The sequence below is a fragment of the Anabrus simplex genome, chromosome 1, assembly GCF_040414725.1.
Source record: "Anabrus simplex isolate iqAnaSimp1 chromosome 1, ASM4041472v1, whole genome shotgun sequence".
Lineage (NCBI taxonomy): Eukaryota > Metazoa > Arthropoda > Insecta > Orthoptera > Tettigoniidae > Anabrus > Anabrus simplex.
The window spans coordinates 575,584,955-575,603,988 of NC_090265.1; the positions used below are offsets into that span (position 1 = coordinate 575,584,955).

General features: G+C 38.1%; 1 protein-coding gene across 1 annotated transcript in view; it reads left to right on the plus strand.

The window, feature by feature from the left end:
* The first annotated feature begins 587 nt into the window (after positions 1-587).
* LOC136880382 (collagen alpha-1(XVIII) chain) overlaps positions 588-19,034 on the plus strand; it is a 177,824-nt gene continuing 159,377 nt past the window's right edge. The window contains exons 1-5 of the mRNA XM_067153301.2: positions 588-773; positions 1,559-1,643; positions 8,169-8,218; positions 8,347-8,478; positions 18,505-18,660. Of these exons, the coding sequence (XP_067009402.2) occupies positions 588-773; positions 1,559-1,643; positions 8,169-8,218; positions 8,347-8,478; positions 18,505-18,660 (609 nt within the window). The remainder of the gene's footprint in view (positions 774-1,558; positions 1,644-8,168; positions 8,219-8,346; positions 8,479-18,504; positions 18,661-19,034) is intronic.

Genomic DNA, 19,034 nt, shown 5'->3' on the forward strand with positions numbered 1-19,034 from the left:
AGCCCTGAAGATGGTTTTACGCGGTTTCCCATTTTCACACCAGGCAAATGCTGGGGCTGTACCTTAAGGCCACGGCCGCTTCCTTCCAACTCCTAGGCCTTTCCCATGCTATCGTCGCCATAAAACCTATCTGTGTTGGTGCGACGTAAAGCCACTAGCAAATTAGCTTCCTTCCCGGTCCGAGCCCTTTCCTATCCCATCGTCGCTGTAAGATCTGTGTCGGTGCGACGTAAAGCAAATAAAAATTTACTTATGACTTGCTTGGATATTCTGAAGAGATACTGCAAGCTGGTGAAGCTGTCACCGGTGGCTAAAAATCTCAAGCTGCCAATTTATCTTGAACAGATATAGCTTTTCTAAATTTCGTGTCCATTGTTATTATTTTCGGTTCAACCAAATTTATTAAACACTCGAAATCGGTCGGTGATATGCGAGTGAAATTCTTAAAATATCCACTTATTTCTTGCGATTTCAAATCCAGAAGCAAATTGGAATTAGCTTTGCCTTTGTAAAAGTCACCTTGCCACCAACGACGGGGATGTTGATAGTCCTCGATTAGGTAATACAGCAGAATATACACAGCACTTATGCCGAGTATACTGGACGACATTGTTGCATGTGTCACAACGAACGCTGCGGAACTACTGGTGTTCGCATTGATGTTTGACGAACGTACACATTATACAAGGTTGCAGCAACCGTTGCGTTGCATGTTTCAACCTCCTAGTGAGTACCCGGCTTTAAAGACCTCGGCTATGAAACTCCGGTTGAGAGTGAGGAGGACCTACTGGTGCGGATCGTTGCGGCAGCACGTCGTGTCACACTCATAAACTACACATTATTATTGACCACGCTATTTTGTTAGCGGAGTAGGTATTAGTTCACGACTCTGACATCTTACTGTCCATTGTTTATTTTTTAAACAGTTTCCTTTATATGAAATCACTCATCTTATAGATAGCCGAGGAGTTCTTTCAACTCTATCAGTTGAGTTATACCTTCAGACGAAGCAGGTGAATTCAAACCGAGCGAGCTGGCCGTGTGGTTAGGACCGCACAGCTGTGAGCTTGCATTCGGGAGATAGTGGGTTTGAACCCTAGTATCGGCAGCCCTGAAGATGGTTTTCCGTGGTTTCCCATTTTCGCAGCAGGAAAATTCTGAGGTTGTTCCTTAATTATAGGCACGGCCGCTTCCTTCCCACTCCTAGCCCTTTCCTATCCCATCGTCACCATAAGACCTCTCTGTGTCAGTGCGACGTAAAGTAACTTGTGAAAAAAAAACAATAAAAAAGTGAATTAAAAAATCGATGCTTCACATTAAAGTGTAAAATATATTAAAGAATAGAGCCAGTGTGACTATATCGTGTTTTGCATTATTTTACTTGAAATAATAAATCTCTTAACCATTCAGGCATCGTGAACCAGAAGAAACTCAATTGCCTATCCTAACTTAACAACATTTATCCACTCTCTACTCGTGTCTAGAGTAAAATTAAGATGAAATTATATGTATGTATATTTCTACAGGCTCTTAATGTACCCAAATCATCTGATTACAGGTGGACGAGGACTTGGGACCCAGTGGTGACGGCAGCAGTAGCGGACCACCCCCTATGATCCCGCCATTGCCGCCAGGAATGGAAGGTATGAACAACTTTATCAAAATGGGATATTCACTGGGGAAAAGAGGTCATTTTAAGTTATCCCTCTCCAAATGGCATTTTCTCTTTAAAGGGGAACATTTGTTCACTTATTTATTAATCCAATTTTAGCAGGCAATAACGCCCTACTCATTGTATGAAGGCTGAATGGACAGAGAGAGAAAAACTACCAAATACCATAGGTTCTAATGCGAAAAGACTTATCAAAGGAAGATAGGTTACGAAGAAGAAAGCAACCTGGAAAGAATTCAGTAGCAAGTTAACACTAGCATAATTCTTTAAAATAAGTAAAATATATTAGGTAAGTGCTGAAATGTTAGCTAAGGGGGAAATTTGGTCCTTAATTGGAGTTCATGTATATAAGAAAAGGCAGTAAGTAAAATCAATATATTTTATACATTAAAGACATGTAAGTGGCACACGTACTAATAAAACTGCAAAATAAAAAAGAAAATCAGAGAAAAATATAAGAAAGAATTGAATATGAACTTTAATTTTATAGCCTCGTAAGTTATTAAACATAGTATGGAATAAACCCAGGAGTGTAGCAAAATTGTGTGTAATAATCAATTGAATATAAAAAAGGAATAGAATCGAGGGGTGTAAACAGAGACAATACGTGTAGGAAGTAGTGGACATATGCATGTGGAAGGTATCCTAGAGCATATAACTGAATTTATCACTCTAGAAAGTCTAAGTGTACTACACTATCAAAGGATACGTCCAGGAAAGATATATGAGATATATGAGTAAATTAAATTTTAAGTAGTTTTGTGACATTTTGTTGATTGGAATACCTAAGTAATTTGAAGTACCGGTATAAATAACTAACCGCATGTATCAGCAAAGAGTACAACAAACAAATACCCTCTCATCAGTTGTTGGTCATCCGCAAATAGTAGAGAAGAGTAGTTCATCCATTCGTCCATTCAGTCAGTCAGTCAGTCAGTGTGTGATGATTTGGAAATTTCTTAGCAAGTTTATGACGTATTTCCAAATAATCTATATATATATAAAGTAAGAGTTTTGTCTGTACATTGCTCAGAATTTGAAAAGAATGGTATTTCTGTATCGATCATGTCCACAGTAACAAGGAAATGCAGTTTTTACTTTTCCGTAATGTCTGTCTGTCTGTCTGTCTGTCTGTCTGTCTGTCTGTCTGTCTGTCTGTCTGTCTGTCTGTCTGTCTGTCTGTCTGTCTGTCTGTCTGTCTGTCTGTCTGTCTGTCTGTCTGTCTGTCTGTCTGTCTGTCTGTCTGTCTGTCTGTCTGTCTGTCTGTCTGTCTGTCTGTACACGCATCACGAGAAAACGGCTGAAGAGAATTTAGTAAAAATCGGTATGTAGAGTCGGGTGGTGAGCCGCTACAATCTAGGCTGTAAATTATTTTATTCACGCTGAGTGAAATGGTAGTTTAGGGGAAGGCCTAAAATTCAATTCTCAAATATTTATATTATTAGTGGTCATATCGATAAATAATACATAACTAAAGTTATGTAGAAATAAATTTCTGATCATTTACGTCTTATGAATTTTTACCGTACCGGCCATGATAACAGAGATATTCATGTATCAACGCCGAGCCCCGACAAAATGGGTAAACAGAATTTAATGAAAATCGGTATATAGAGTCGGGGAATAAGAAACTACAGTTTAAGCTATAAACAATGTTATTCACCCTGGGCGAAATGGTAGTTTAGGGGAAGGCACCTAAAATTTAATTTTTAAATACCTATGTTCTTGGTCATATGGAAAAGTACTACATAACAAAAGTTATAATATAATTTCCGACCATTTATGTTTTATTCACTTTTACCGTACCAACTATGATAAGAGCGGTATTTCAGAATCAGAAGGCAATTAATAATGTGACTGCCTACAATATCGAAAGCGCGTAACATAGATCAACAATAACATTACACTGACCGTTGTTTGTTTTAATGTTCTTTGTCTCTTATGCTGACATTCAATTCCGATAGATGGGATTACTGCTGCGTACCGAGTATAACAGCCTGACTGAATATTGGCGGGAAATAGCTGGGGAGTTAGAAAACTTTCTTCTTTTGCATGCCATTCCTCTGGTTCATACATTTTCTGATACTGCTAGTACGTAATCACACTGGTTTATCGTAGCATTCCAGCTATTCGATCCCTACTCTCATGCGCTGTTATGAATGATCAGTGCGCATACGCAGAGGCTGACGTAGTAGTAGTAGGATGACCTGGTCTAGAATTACAATTTAGGCCTATTCCAAATTACAGCATCACAGTTCACTAAATAACTCAAAATTCAACGCTGGAAAGAGCCGTTTCTCAAGAAGAGCTTCTTCCTCTTCACTTTTATTAAATTCTACATTCATGTTATTCCAAATTAGCAGTGAAGAGGGGGTTTTTCCTCAGGCTTGGAGGAAAAATTTGCCTCCAAGTCAGATAGATTTTTCCGCCGCCAGTGTAGTGAATTGATTTGATTTTTCCGACTTATCGGGTACTTCTAGGAAACAGATCAGTAAAAGGGCATAGTCCTTGCCCTGGGACTCTCCACTACTCGACCCCCCCCCCTAAAAAGGACGGAGAATGTTCACGGATCACGGCCTTCTGCGGCCTGGTCATTTCAACTCTGGAACTTTGGACTGTTAGATCGACAGTGTAGTTCGTTAAAAGTTATAAAATGTGTGGTTTTTCATGTGATCGAGTATTTCATATGAAAATATTGCTTTTACTCACGCCATTCTTACTGGCGTCATTGTAATGATCTATGGTCTTTTCAGTTGGAAAAATCGCTAAGACAGTCTTTCTGAGAATGTAAACAGGCAGGTGGAGATTGAGTGTCTGCCATCAAAATGAAATTCCCCAACTTGATTGTGACTGATGGTGGGCAAGCGGGCCTACCAATACAATGAAAATTCCCTAACCCAGTCTTCATATGAGAAAAGATGTTTGGTGATTTCCACGTCACGTATCTAGGGTAACGTTAAGAGCTATGCAATTTAATACAGCCTTGCTCACAACGTGCACTCTACCTAACCTAGAATTCTGTATACAATGTAGAATTCCGTAGCGAAGCACGGGTACATCAGCTAGTAAATGAATATGTCTGTTTACTTCTGAAATTCAACCGTTTATTTAAGATGAAAAAATCTAGTTTTCTTCTCCATTTCCTCAACACTGTGCCACTTGATCTTAACTGATACGAAGATACGTTTGTAGGAGCTTGATTGTAGAGGATAACCTCATCGTTGTGCAGTGGTAGAGTAGCAAGTGTGAGGGTTTTTTTCAGACCTCCGCAAGAATCTACTTCTTTCGTATAGAGATGGTATGAGGAAGGGTTTACGCCACCAGATCCCCACTAGCTACGTCACTTAATAAAACAGTACATTTTCTACTGCAGAAAATATCGCTCAATTTCGGCTTGTCTCCCTCTTGAAGTGAGTATTTATCAACGAAAGGCTCTGGACTGTTTCACGAAGTATAACACATGGAAATGTACTGACTCTATTAAATATTCCCGTGAACAAAGTGTTTCCTCTAGGAAACGTAATACAGAGATGAATAACGAGGGAAAATTGGTTCTACTGCACCCATTGATTCACTTCATGCGAAATTAACATTGATATAATTATTCCCGTGATGGGAGTAAGAGAAGAACTAGATTACCCAGTAAACGAATGAAAAGATCATAAAAGACGGAAAATGGAATATTCCATAGGCCATACAATTTGATAGTTGATGTTGGAAAAGACCAACAGTTGATACAGGAAGATAGAAAATAAATGTGAAAGAGATGGAGAAAGCAAACCCATTCGAAGGAACTCATTATTCACCTGCATTACCTTCTCATTATAAAGATCAATGGATTTGGGTATTTCTGGTGAATAGGAAAATTATTTCTCGTATGTACTTTCTCGATAAAAAAAAATTTTGTAGAAAATATGTGTTTAAGTAGTATAAAACATCTTAGTTGTGAATACAGGATCACTTTGTGTAGTCATTTAAATTACAAGAATTAAGAAATATTATCTACGGGAGACTGTGTTTAATATAAGACCATACCCAATACAATTGTTCAATTGTAAGAGTTACGGTATATAGTATACACTGAGTGGCCAAAATACAAGATTCTAGAATCGTTCTGGAGGGATCTGGACCCACGCATCTTGCAATTCTACTCACAATTTGTCTTGTGTAGTTGGTGCGGAGTTCATGGTGCGTACATCAGCATCCACAGTATCCCATAAATGCTCAATTGGATTAATATCGGGGGATCTGGAGGGCCAATCCATGGTCGTAACTTCATTGGAGTGATCCTCCAACCACCTGCGTGCAACCACAGAGCGGTGATATGGCGCACTGTCCTGTTGAAACATGGCATCTCCATCACGGTACTCTAGGGCCAAAATGGAATGCAAATGGTCTGAAAGAGTGCCCACATGACGTGCACCTGTCAACGTTCTCTGCAGCCGTACAATGGGGACTAATTGCGACCATGAGGACGCCGCCCAGACGAGAACTGAGCCACAGACACAACCTTGTTGACACGCAGGGTCCATAGCTTCATGGAGCATACGCCACACTCTCACGCGACCATCAGCTCGATACAATTGGAACCGGGATACATCGGACCATACCACACGCCGTCACTGTTCCATGGTCCATTGCCAATGTTCGAGCGCCCATCCACGTCGTTGAACTCTGTGTCGAGGTGTCAGCAAAGGGACATGAGTTGGTCGTCGGTTGGTGAAGCCTATGCGGTGCAGTTGCCTCCTTACAGTCCTGGTAGAAATGGGTTCCTGACTCCCGACATTCAAATGGGCGGTGATCTAACTCTCAGTAGCCCGTCGAGCACCCAGTATGGTTCTGCTGAGGTGACGTGATGCCCGTTCTTTAAACACCTGTGGTCTTCCCTTGCGGCGGTTTACGCGACAGGTAACATTCTCTCTGCCAAGATCCGCCCTCGACACTGTTGACCCGAATTCGCTTGTAATCTCCGCAATGCTATGGCCCATGCGCCGTGCCCCGATCATCCCACGTTCAACGTCGGTTATCTCGCGACGTGTTGCCATTTTCACGACACTGGTGTCTGAGACAGAATGCTCAGCTACATCGGAGGTCATACAGGGCACATTTTCTAATGGGACACACCTTGCCGTGACTTTTTTCCATTCAGTATATATTAGGTAAGTATTTTTACTAGCGATAGCGAGGCCTAGCAAATTCTACTTAACTCGTGAATTACGTGTAAATTGTTTTCACCCGTATCTCCCACGCAATAAAAGTATGGCTCTAACGTTACTTTTATTTTACTTGAATTAATATTAGTGAACGCCTCGAGTTCCAGTATTTTTGTTTGTTGCTATGCGACTACAAAATATTCGAAACTACATTTAACCACTTCCCTAGAGATGCAAGTTATTTTGCTTGCAGTCGTCGATAGCAACCAAGAGTAAGGTAACATCCTCTTACTGCACTAAACACAGCATCTTAATATTATACTTGATATAGAGGAAGTGGAATTCTTTTTTAGAAAGTATGGCTACACAAATGTATCCTCGGAACCGTCGGTTCGATTCCTGGTCGAATCACAGGATTTTAATTTTAAATGATCAATTCCCGTGAATGAGGCCCGAGTATTAATGTTTTAACTCATACACCAAACATTATACTCATACATTATCATCCATCCTACGAACACACACATTACCATACACGGCAGACGCCTCGCATCCTCTCAGAGGGTCTGCCTTAAGACGGATTGTGATAATGATTGTTATTTAGAGGCGCCTCAGTTACAATTATATCAGAAAATTTCTCCTTAGTGGCACAAGTATATGAGATTACTTATTAAAATCGTCTGAAGTCCTCAGTACAAATCTATAATTCTCTATAACGTAAGTTACTGTTAAGGTTACCTTTACTTCAAAGTATTATTTTGAGATAATTCTGTACAAAATTTAACATAATGCTGAATTATATTTTCAGTATTTTATTAGTTTTATAGCAGTGAGGTGCCCAGAATGAAAAATATAGAACCACATAATGCGAGGTCACTGTGAAGCAAACAGTTGTAAGTGCCATTTCTGTCGTATGACTCGATATAAGGGTTTATTGTCACCATATGACGTTTTTGGAGAAAATCTATTCCTTTCGGCAATCAGAATTCAGAGCTTAGCCACCAGGGATAAAATCCAGCAGCTAAGCCACTAAGTTACCTCGACTCCAAACTCGCAAACTAAGTAAGAACAAGAAGAAACCGAGGAGTACCATTCTTTAAAGAAATACCTATTTCAATAATTAGAAAATATGACACGCATCCTAAATAATGGTATAACTAAAGAATATACGAAGTATTCCATAATGCCATTCAAAAATCGGATTGCTTCCATTGAATTATTCAATATATTAGTAATGTAATAAGCAAATAATTAGTTATTTCATTCATATTGACTATTGGCTCACCTTAAATTACATTTCTTTTTGAAAAAATGCCAGTGTATAATATTACTTTCTTTTACAGACATGTTTCCACGAGGTCCAAAAGGTGATAAAGGAGATCGAGGGCCTAAAGTAAGTTCTGCAGCTAACTATTACTATTCAGAAGTTGTGCATTCATTACAAATTCATATTTAACCACTGTGTAACCACTAACGCTTCTCTACTGCCATCTCTCTATAACATGATCGGACTTCTTTAAGGGCATGCCAGGACAAATCTTACGTGGTGCTGATGGACCTCCAGGTCCACCAGGCCCCCCAGGACCCCCAGGGCCACCGGGAACACCGTATCCCGGCTACGAGGATTTTATGACAGGGTTCGGAGATGACATGGTACTATTCTTTCATCGATGTCTTTCGAAATCTAATTCACTGTAAAGCACGTAATAGAGAATCTTTGTGTAGAGAAGAGACAATAAGAGTGTTCCAAATGCCCACTATTTCTGTATCTGTATGAAATAAGTATCCACGAGGATATGTACTTTCGTACATAAATTTTTAAAGAAAGGGTCTCTCAGAGATTCCCCCCTTTTTTTAATTGTGGTGCTTACATTATGTTTTTAAATATACAGAAACTCTTACACAATGTGTCAGAGCTTCGCACTAACCAAATTGTATGCCACTTAAATTTATTTTGAAATGATAGTTATGGCATTATTATTATTATTAAAATTCAAAATTGGAAAAAATATCAAACTAAATTGCTTGGCATTCGCGGATGATCTTGCGATACTGGCAAATGGTTTCGAAGAGGCTAAAGTTCAATTGGAAGAACTTGTAAATGTAGCGAAAAAAGTTGGATTGCAGATTTCGTATGATAAAACAAAAATAATGCCTACTTTCAGAACTTTAAATTCAGAGCTATTATTAAATAATAATTGTAAGTACATTTAAATATTTGGGTGAAAATCTCACTTGGAATTGCAATGAAAAACCATCAATAGAGAGCAGAATATATAAACTGAAGCAGGCACAACGGATAACTTGGCCTACATACAAAAAGAAATGTCTTTCGATTAATGCTAAATTTAGGCATTATAACTCTGTTATTAAACCAGAAGCAACTTATGCTTGTGAAACATTATTTAAACTCAATACTAGATCAACAACAGAACGCTTACAACGAGTTGATCGAAGGATACTCAGGACGATCATAAACAAGAAACATCAGGTGGATGGACAGTGGAGATTGTTGCCGAATGAGGTTATCTATCGGGAAAGTAAGTCCATCACAGACACGATGAGAAAAAGAAGAATTGCCTTTTTTATCATATATTTCGACTAAGTGATAACAGAGTTTTAAAACAATTATTTAATTACTTTTGGAATAGTAAATCAAAAAACAATTGGTTTAAAGAAGTCCAAAGTGATTTGGAGGAGTTGAATATTACCATGAAAACCATTGAAAACAGAGGCGAGAAAAGTATTTTGAAGAATAAATGCATCAGGCTTCCTCTGACCACTGTACAGAGGAAACAATATGTTATAACGGATGCGGAGAGGGCAGCCAGGTCAACCAGACTCAAGACTTTTTGGGAGAAGAAAAGGAAGACAAATTTTTTGTAGTCTGATTTAAGTGCTCCAATGTGGGCATATACCCTGTAAATAAATAAATAAATAAATAAATAAATAAATAAATACATTATTATTATTATTATTATTATTATTATTATTATTATTATTATTATTATTATTATTATTATTATTATTAACCCACAATATAACGGAATCTAATGAATATTTTTAAGATATTTTGCGTTAAAATATCATTTTCACCGCAAAATTTCCTACAATTTGTTTGTTCAATATAATTAATAACAGTAACATATTGTCCAGTAGATGAGGAACAGCATGATTAAGAAAAAAATAAATTCGTGTAGTGGACAAATTTTCCATAGTCATTATTGTAATATCTCAACACGATATATTTGTTCTTATTACGAAACGAATATTACACGTGGCACTGAAAAAATGAGTGGGCAAAAACTGTTCTCCCGTGAGTAAATGTGGAAACATGTAGGTTGCTCGGCAAAGGTTAGGCTACTTGTGTTGAGGAAAATGATTCAAACATTTGAACCACAGAAAGAATTGCTATACACTGAAAGTTATACATTAAATATGCTATTATATGGAATAAGAACATTTCAGAATCGTATCCAATTTTCGCCAACAACAGGGTGTTGCTTCTAAACAACAGCACAGTCAAAAACGTATTATGTGACTCAAATTGTTGCCACATAACTACATAAAAACCTTAGCATACACAATATGAATATATGACAGACATTCCTCGCAGTTCCTAGAAATATTATTACCGAGCTCGATAGCTGCAGTCGCTTAAGTGCGGCCAGTATACTGTATTCGGGAGATGGTAGGTTCATGGTTTCCCATTTTCACACCAGGCAAATGCTGGGGCTGTACCTTAATCAAGGTCATGGCCGCTTCCTTCCCACTCCTAGCCCTTCCCTGTCCCATCGTCGCCATAAGACCTATCTGTGTCGGTGCGACGTAAAGTAGCTAGCAAAAAAAAATTATTGAAGGGATAGCTGGGAGAAGGGCCTAACTCACAAAGTATAATTAGTTCTCATATTCTCTTCAGACCAGAAAATACTATCGCTTTCTGGAATTCCAATACTTCCATTATGACCATCTATAGTAGTTTTCTTTTTGTTTTTGCCATTTAGACATTTCTTCCTGCGATTTTGAATACTGGCTTCCACTTCTGCTTTAAGTTTCAGCGCTTCCTCTTCTAATCGTCCTATTTTCTCCCTTAATGATGCAACTTCTTCGGCATTGTTACTCACTTGGGATGTTGTGTCATCTGCCGTTTTCTCGGAACCATTTCTTCATTTTGTCGAACTCCCTCCTTTGTTCTTGTATCATATTTTTGAGTTAGCGAACTTAGTACTTTATAGGTGTGTATTCACAAATGTTTGATAAGTGAATCAAGGGCAATAGATTGAGACTAACTGCAAAACATGTACGAGTATACGAATATGAATTTAGTTAACATATGTATGAAAGGAATTTCCGTTTCGATCTATTTATTTTTAAATGGCCATATTTATATTAATCATTTTCTGGTCATATTTTGTCATTTTTACGTCATATTTCGTCATTTTTGAGGTCATGTTTTCTTGCTTATTTGGACTATTTCCAGATCTTCAACCTCCGAGCCCTAATTATAAGAAGGCAGGTCCTAATATATCTGGGCCATGTTTATAGTTTTACGTTCCTTTTCCTTTAGTGTAAAATTAGAATTTTGTCCTTACCTGGTATTGGCTATTAAGCAACAATATTGATTGTATCCATAGGAATTTGCTATTCCCAACTTGTTACTCCATAATTAATGTTATAACGGGGGAGGGGATATTTTCTTGTTCTGAATGGTTAAAATAATGCAACTTTGTGTTCTTACTTTGTTTAAAAAAATTACACGAATTAATAGAATACTTGAATAAAAGTTATTTTCTCGTCTATATAAATAAAGTTTTAGGGGGTCCGTTGTCTGTAATTTCGTTTCTTTTGCCAATTTTTCAGATATTTATCCTTTTTAGGTCAACTCAAGACCGAATCAGTTGGTTTTATTTTTCGTGTCTGTCTGTTTGTTTCACCATCACGGCGAAACGGCTGGATAGATCTCGACCAAACTTCATATTTAAAGTATACTCAGCCCGGTGAAGGTTTTTATATTTATATGATTTAAAAATCTCTGAATAAACGAGGGGTTTATAGGAAAACCGAACAGTTTTCTTCCATTTTCTCCTATACTTCGTGGAAGATATGTGGCACGTCCCTTCGTTATAAATAATTGTTGTTATGTGCATCATTTCACTTACTCTTCAAATGACGGAAGAAATTTCTACTTTGTGTTGATCTCATGCTCTGTATTGAGTGACCGACAGACCGACAACGAACCTACAGGTTACCATGGCAACGTCCCTAATTGCTTTTCAGCAGGGAAGGAACGTATCGCTATTTTCGTCATCACTCCTGTGAACTCGTGGTTGTCTCTTGGGTAGAAAGCAAGAGAGACGTCAATCGGCCATTCTGCGAAATATTGGCGGAATACCGTTGGAGGTTTCAATCGTCCTCGAATAGCACCAAGGGTCGTTGTTAATATTTGAACAATACCGCGGAGTGTAGCCCGTTACTTCACACCGTAAGGGGTTTTCTCGAATTTGCTATAATGTTACTGTATTTATTTTCTATTTCAGTTTTCTGCATTAATTTCTTGCCTCTGTCCTGCCTCTTTAGGTTTAAGTAATAACACCATAAGTCATCACCTTATCTGTTCACCTAGAAGTCCCTGCGCCTAAATCTCTCCTCTTTTACCGCCTACGTATATCCGTAACTCATACCATCTCAATTTATTTAGGTGCTATTTATTTTCTAATACATCCACTTGGTTTTTACATTTGTCCTATACGGCTGTCCTCAGTTATAATCCTATTTTCTATTAATTTCAACTTCCTTAACTGTATTATTTTCTTCCTTAATATTACTCCGGATGTATGCGAGTGCTAACCCTGGACACTCGTTTCGTTGAGGAAAAATTCAAAGCTGTTAAAATATATAACTTTTGGCTTCGGAAAGTATCGTAATATGGATGTAATTTTAATGACGGTCCAGACCTTCGTCTCGGGATAATTGTTGGCTAAAAGGTAAGTCGTATCACAAAACAGATAGCACAATCGCCGTTCAATTTGGAGAGATCTACAACTTTGATCCTGCACTTCTCGATTATAATCAAGCCTCCCCGACGCGATTGTGACTGGCATTAGAATAAGGGGCCTGCCTTTATAATGAAAATTCTCCATCTCTACTGTGAATAGCAGTTGCCAAATGAGCCTGCCGTTATAGTAGAAACTCCCGAACACGGCTGTGATTGGCAGTAGGATGTGTGGCCTGCCATTATCAACAAAACTTCCCCAATGCCTACCTTACATCGAAAAATTAACGTATGGCGTCCTCCCTGTTTTGTTTCTCGGATATCGCGAAGAGATATGCAATTCAATATAACCTTTCTCACTGGATTTACAGTAAGTTACGGAGAAATCCGTATACAATGTAGGATATCGTAGCGGCGTACGGGTACATTTGCTAGTTCATAATAGAAATTTAAACATTAAAAACATTGTACTTTATGGCGGTGGTGATTGTGGTGGTGATGATTCTATTCCACGCCACTTAAAAGATTTACCTAAAGGGACAGATTTCACACGGACAGAAAGGACTGAACATAAACAGACTCGAACGGATCTTTCATAGTCGGTTTTAGTATACAATACTGCTTTACAGAAACGTTTGATGGTTTGCCGATAAAGCCGGGCGTCAGACTATTTCATTTTAACCCAGGGTATTCATACTCGGCCATACAAGACTCTAGTCATGATATCAACAGTCATGTAAAACTACAGAAAACTTGTATTTTCTAATCCTTTCGAAAGATAGCCTTAAATAATACCACAGTGACACTATAGATGAGAGATTACATTTCACCTTCTAACATAGTGATCGTATAGGTCAATCGAGCAAGGTATCTCAGCGCTATCCTATTCATGGATTCAAATCCATCCTTCATCCACTCTTCAAGTGGCTTCTAATTTCATCTCTAGGCAAAGTCTGCGATAACACTTTTCCAAAGGACACGATTATTACCTTCACAGGATGCATATTCAGTATCTGTAAGATACAAACACTTCTAAACATAAAACAATGAAGCAGGTTATCAAATACTATTCTTGATTACAATTGAAGTATCCAAGTATAAAGCTTAATCAATATTACAGTGCTTTTCCTGAAGTCATGAATGGGTGTTTTCAAACAAGCGAGATTTAGCAATTATCTTTGATACTGATATTCACTATATATTAATAATATTTATTTACTAAATTACACATCCTTCACAACAATCCGTCAGGATAATTTTATTACCAAAGCAGAAGCATAAATAAAATGGATGTAATTACAGTACTTGTAGAATATTTAATTGTTGTTTCCTGCCCTTTATGGTGACCTCGAGATAGTCGCAGAGGCCAAAAAGAGGAGACTTCGGTATCTCGGAAACATCGTAAGGATAGACCAGGGCCGGGCAATGAAGATGATCCTTGTCCAATATCCTGGCGGCCAACAAAGACGGAGGAGACCAAGGACAAGATGGCTAGACGACAACTCGAGAGATTTGGAGTTAATAGGGATCCAGAGCTGGAGAAAGACAGCTCTGGACCGACAGGAGTGGGCGAAAACTATTGAAGAGGCCAGGATCCTTCATGGGCTGTAGCGCCAGGAGAGTGAGTGAGTGAGTGAGTGAGTGAGTGTTCCTACGATTTCTTCTGTCTTGAAATCCTAGGTCTCCCTAAGATTATTTTACCTTATAGGGCTGAGTCCTTTATTTTAATAATAATTTAATATTATTATTTTACATATCACTAACTACTTTTACAGTTTTCGGACACGTCGAAGTACCGAATTTTTTACGCGGGAGTTGTTTTACGTACCAGTAATGCGAATCTGGAGTATTTGAGCATCTTCAAATACAGCTTGATTTAACTGGAATAGAACCCGCGAACTTAGACTCAGAAATCTAAATGTATGAGTGAGTTTTTCGAGGTTTACAGTATAACGGAATTGTGCTACGTAGCACTTGATATAAGATGTGATATTCTATGAAGCAGGTACGGTACCGAGAATCTGCAGATATTCTGTGAGTAACCAAATCGGTGCGACGTACAATAAATAGCAAACAGTTGTAATGTAAACGACTATTTTGATTGCGATACTAACTTTTCCCATTGGAGTTAATACCATATTAGGCATATAACAAATACTAGATGCATGAACCACTGCGATTCAGAAGAATAGAGTGTGATGTTTCAGAAATTAGCTGCAGATAAGAAAAGAGTCACCTTTTAACACTAACTGGATACCCCAGAGGAAATAGTAGGTTATGGAGCACTCTTCAATTGTAATGAAATAAATGTACTCACAATAAAGCACTAAAATGGCATTCTTTACTAAGAATTGTTATAATTTCGATATTCTATTCTCGAACGTATTTAATCGCATTAAGAGAATTCTGCATGCCAGCAAAATCGCTGTTTATGAGTTTATTTCAAGTATTTCGTGTTCCTTTTGCTGGGCTATTGCATGAAGTCTTCTAGTATTTGCATTGTAATTTAGTTCATTGGCTGGGGAATTCGCTCATTTATATTTCCTTTATTTCTGTCTGTGCGCTTCCTCTGCAGAAAGGATTCAGGCCACACCAGGTAAATTATCCTATATTTATATTTTTTGTGTTGTCAATTAACATTAGTAATGTACTCACCGGGCGAGTTGGCCGTGCGCGTAGAGGTGCGCGGCTGTGAGCTTGCATCCGGGAGATAGTAGGTTCGAATCCCACTATCGGCAGTCCTGATAATGGTTTTCCGTGGTTTCCCATTTTCACACCAGGCAAATGCTGGGGCTGTACCTTAATTAAGGCCACGGCCGCTTCCTTCCAACTCCTAGGCTTTTCCTATCCCATTGTCGCCGTAAGACCTATCTGTGTCGGTGCGACGTAAAGCCCCTAACAAAAAAAAAGTAATGTACTCACGAGGAACCTGTCCGACTTCGAAGTTCGTACGCACGATATTAACTGCTAATGGAACTTGTCGGCAGGAGAACAATGAAAATTTTACTTTTTGGTGGTGCAAAAAGATTAGTTTTTGACTAGAAAGATGATTTACAGGTGACAGACGTCAGATTTCACAAAGTAGTCCTCGTCAGAGTTCCCAAATTATCAATGCAGATTTTTAACTTCTACTATGAGGAGAATGAAGAATGAGACAGTGATCACAGAAAATCACTCCGTGAAAATTGTAATCGAACACCTCGATGTGGTAAATAATACAGGCCGATTATTATGTAACTGTTCCTGAAGAACACATATTCAATCATCACGCTGTATAGTCCTGAATGTCAGTGCAGTGACTCGTTCTTCATTCGCTGCTTATGGTACAAGTTGAAAGCCAGCTTTGAACATTTTGTGAACTTTAATTATGGCCACAGTTACAGATCGTCTTTCTACTCTACTGTATATGATCTTCGCACCATCTAAGTAAACTTTCCATCGGTCTCGTATGAACAAGGTTTTCTGTTAGCAGCTAATATTACATATGTGAACTATATGCTGTGTGGCATTTTTAACAATATTAACAATATTCTGCTGCCCATACCTCGAAGTGGGGATAGGTTCCTTTAGAGATTTTTTTGCCAGGATAGTCTATAGAGCAAAGTTTCGTTATTTTATCCATAGTATGTTTATCATCATTCCTGAATGTTTAATAATTTCTGTTTTGGAAAAACATCTAATAGTTATTCACATAAAGAAATAAAATATTTTTTCTGGCTGGATAACAATATTATATTTGAGCAACGGGTAAATATATTCAGTTCTTAATATAAGACAGAGTTCCGTCACCTGGGGTCGATGAAAGTCAAATAAAAATTTAGCATTCTATATTCATTAAAATTTTAACGTTAACTGTGAAGGGCGTCTCAGAAATTTTACTTTTAGCAATGCGAACGATTCATGCCCATTACAAAGCATCCCATTTAAACTACATTAGCCTCTGTGTGGCGAGGTTGTCAGCACTTGTTTCTATCAAAACAAAAAGTCGAAATGGATTGGATGTCAAAGACCGTTCTACAATCCCGTCTTCGTATTCATGCCAAACAACAAACAATATTCTCACTGAAATGAAATTGAGACCTCAATTAAATTAAATTTGTTTTCGATGATAGTATTTCACTTTTGTATGTAGTGTTCATTAATTTTTCATGTTAAAGACAGCACAATGTTTGATTAGGATTGTTTACCTTACTCACACGTTGTGTATGCAATGCACTAGATGAGGCAATCAATTTGAAATGAACTGAAGTATTCTCATTTCCTGCAAATATGTGCATATATCTTTATGTTATTTAGTTCTTTATCCGGGTTGAACCGTGTTGTTGTTTTCTGTACACTACGTACAGTTTGCCGACGTTAAGAATACATTGCAGTATACTTTGTGAGGTGAATGAAATACTCCTACTAGATCCGAGGTAATCAGTCGCCCATGCAACAATCACACTACGAGAGTGGTTCCTGACCATGGTCTTATACATATCCTACCCTTTCTGGCTGACGTAAGCCCCCTGGATGTCTCGTGAGAATTCTGGAAAGTATGTGTCACAGCCAGGTAGTGGGAATTGCCCGGACAGTTATGTAATCCTGCGTGTTTATGTTGTGGTCTGTATGTCTTAATCTATGTATGATAGGCATCCAAGAATTGCTGATTTTATACCCTTCTTCTAAATTCATATTGTTCGGGTGTTTTTGATTACGATTAAGCTCACGGATTTTCCTTTCCAGATTCCAGATTATGTTCATTTAATTGGTAGAGGACTTATAGATTTTACGCCATTTTCAAAGGTTTCCATGGCAAAAAAAAATGTTAAGAACTGATATAATATAATGAGCTACATATCCTGAATTCCTGCCTTACGTATGAACGCCATACGTCTTCCAAATAACTCTTCCCCCGCACTGTATTTATTGCGTTACCGCAGACATGTCCCCTGATGTGTAGTAATGGTACTTTTATGGTAGATATTGTTCTCCCAGTAAATTGAAGGTGGACCCTCGGCACAGTCAGACTTGGTCTGACCTATTTCACAAATATTGTATGTAATAAAGCCTGAAACATTCAGAGTCCAGACAAATACTTAAACACTTTATTACGTTCCACGAATTTCTTGTAATATGTCTTTGATTCAAATATATTGAACAGTCCTATAATTGATTTTATGTACCTAATTGGCCTTAATACTAGTTTTATGGAAGTTTCATAATTCTACAGTCAGCTCATTACGTCATTGAGGAAGAACACGTGACATTATATCTCTAAATTAGGTAGTTTTCCTTCTAGTGACCTTTTTACACGTTCTAATTATTTACAACAATCCTCTTCAGCAATTAATTTAAGCCACCCAAAGTAACCTCAGAAATTCTTACGAGTGCACGCCTGATTTTACTCGAGGGTTCTTGATTCAACAGATTTATCGACAGCAGCATGAATGTACAATACGCATATTTCGCCAACGGCCACGACTCTGTTCAACAAGTGTCTAAAATAAATGGTCTGTTCTCGTAATTTCAGTGCATTTTGATTTCTAGCCTCGTGACTTTACACTGAGTGAGATCCCAGAAAGTGTTTCTCTACTCAAACCACACTGTTACTTTGATTTTCAACTTCCCATTGAAAGAAAGTTCTAAAATATTGGATTTTATTTATTCTTTATTTAATCCTGCCCCATAACCATTGCTAATTTCAGCTTCCTGATGACATGCTAATAGGACCTCCAGGTCCCCCTGGAGTGTGTTCGTGTAACATCACTGCGTTGTTATCAACATTGGAGTTGCCTTCCGCCATCCCAGGACCTCCAGGAAAGGACGGTGTAGATGGACCTCCTGGTGCACCAGGAACTTCGGTGAGTCATATGTTTCTTTCGGTGTCAGTAGAGATTGCGTATGCTGTTTATATCGGGTTTTCTAGGATAAGAATACAATTACTATTATGAATCCTACTGTTCATCATATTCTTACCAGCCACGCTTCCAGTGTTTTAGACGTAGCGAAAAGAAGAATATCCACCTGCATATTTCGAATCGGGTATGAAATACGAAAAGACCACTGATGATACAGAACAATACGTATATTATTTAACTGTTTAAAAGGTATAGCGATAATTTAGAACTGACCCTCCAAGTCTGCTGTCCAAAACATCGCTGAAGGAAGATGGACAGAGAAAGAATGAAAAAAGAAAGAGAGAAGGAAAGATGTTGTTCGCTTATTTTCTGACCCG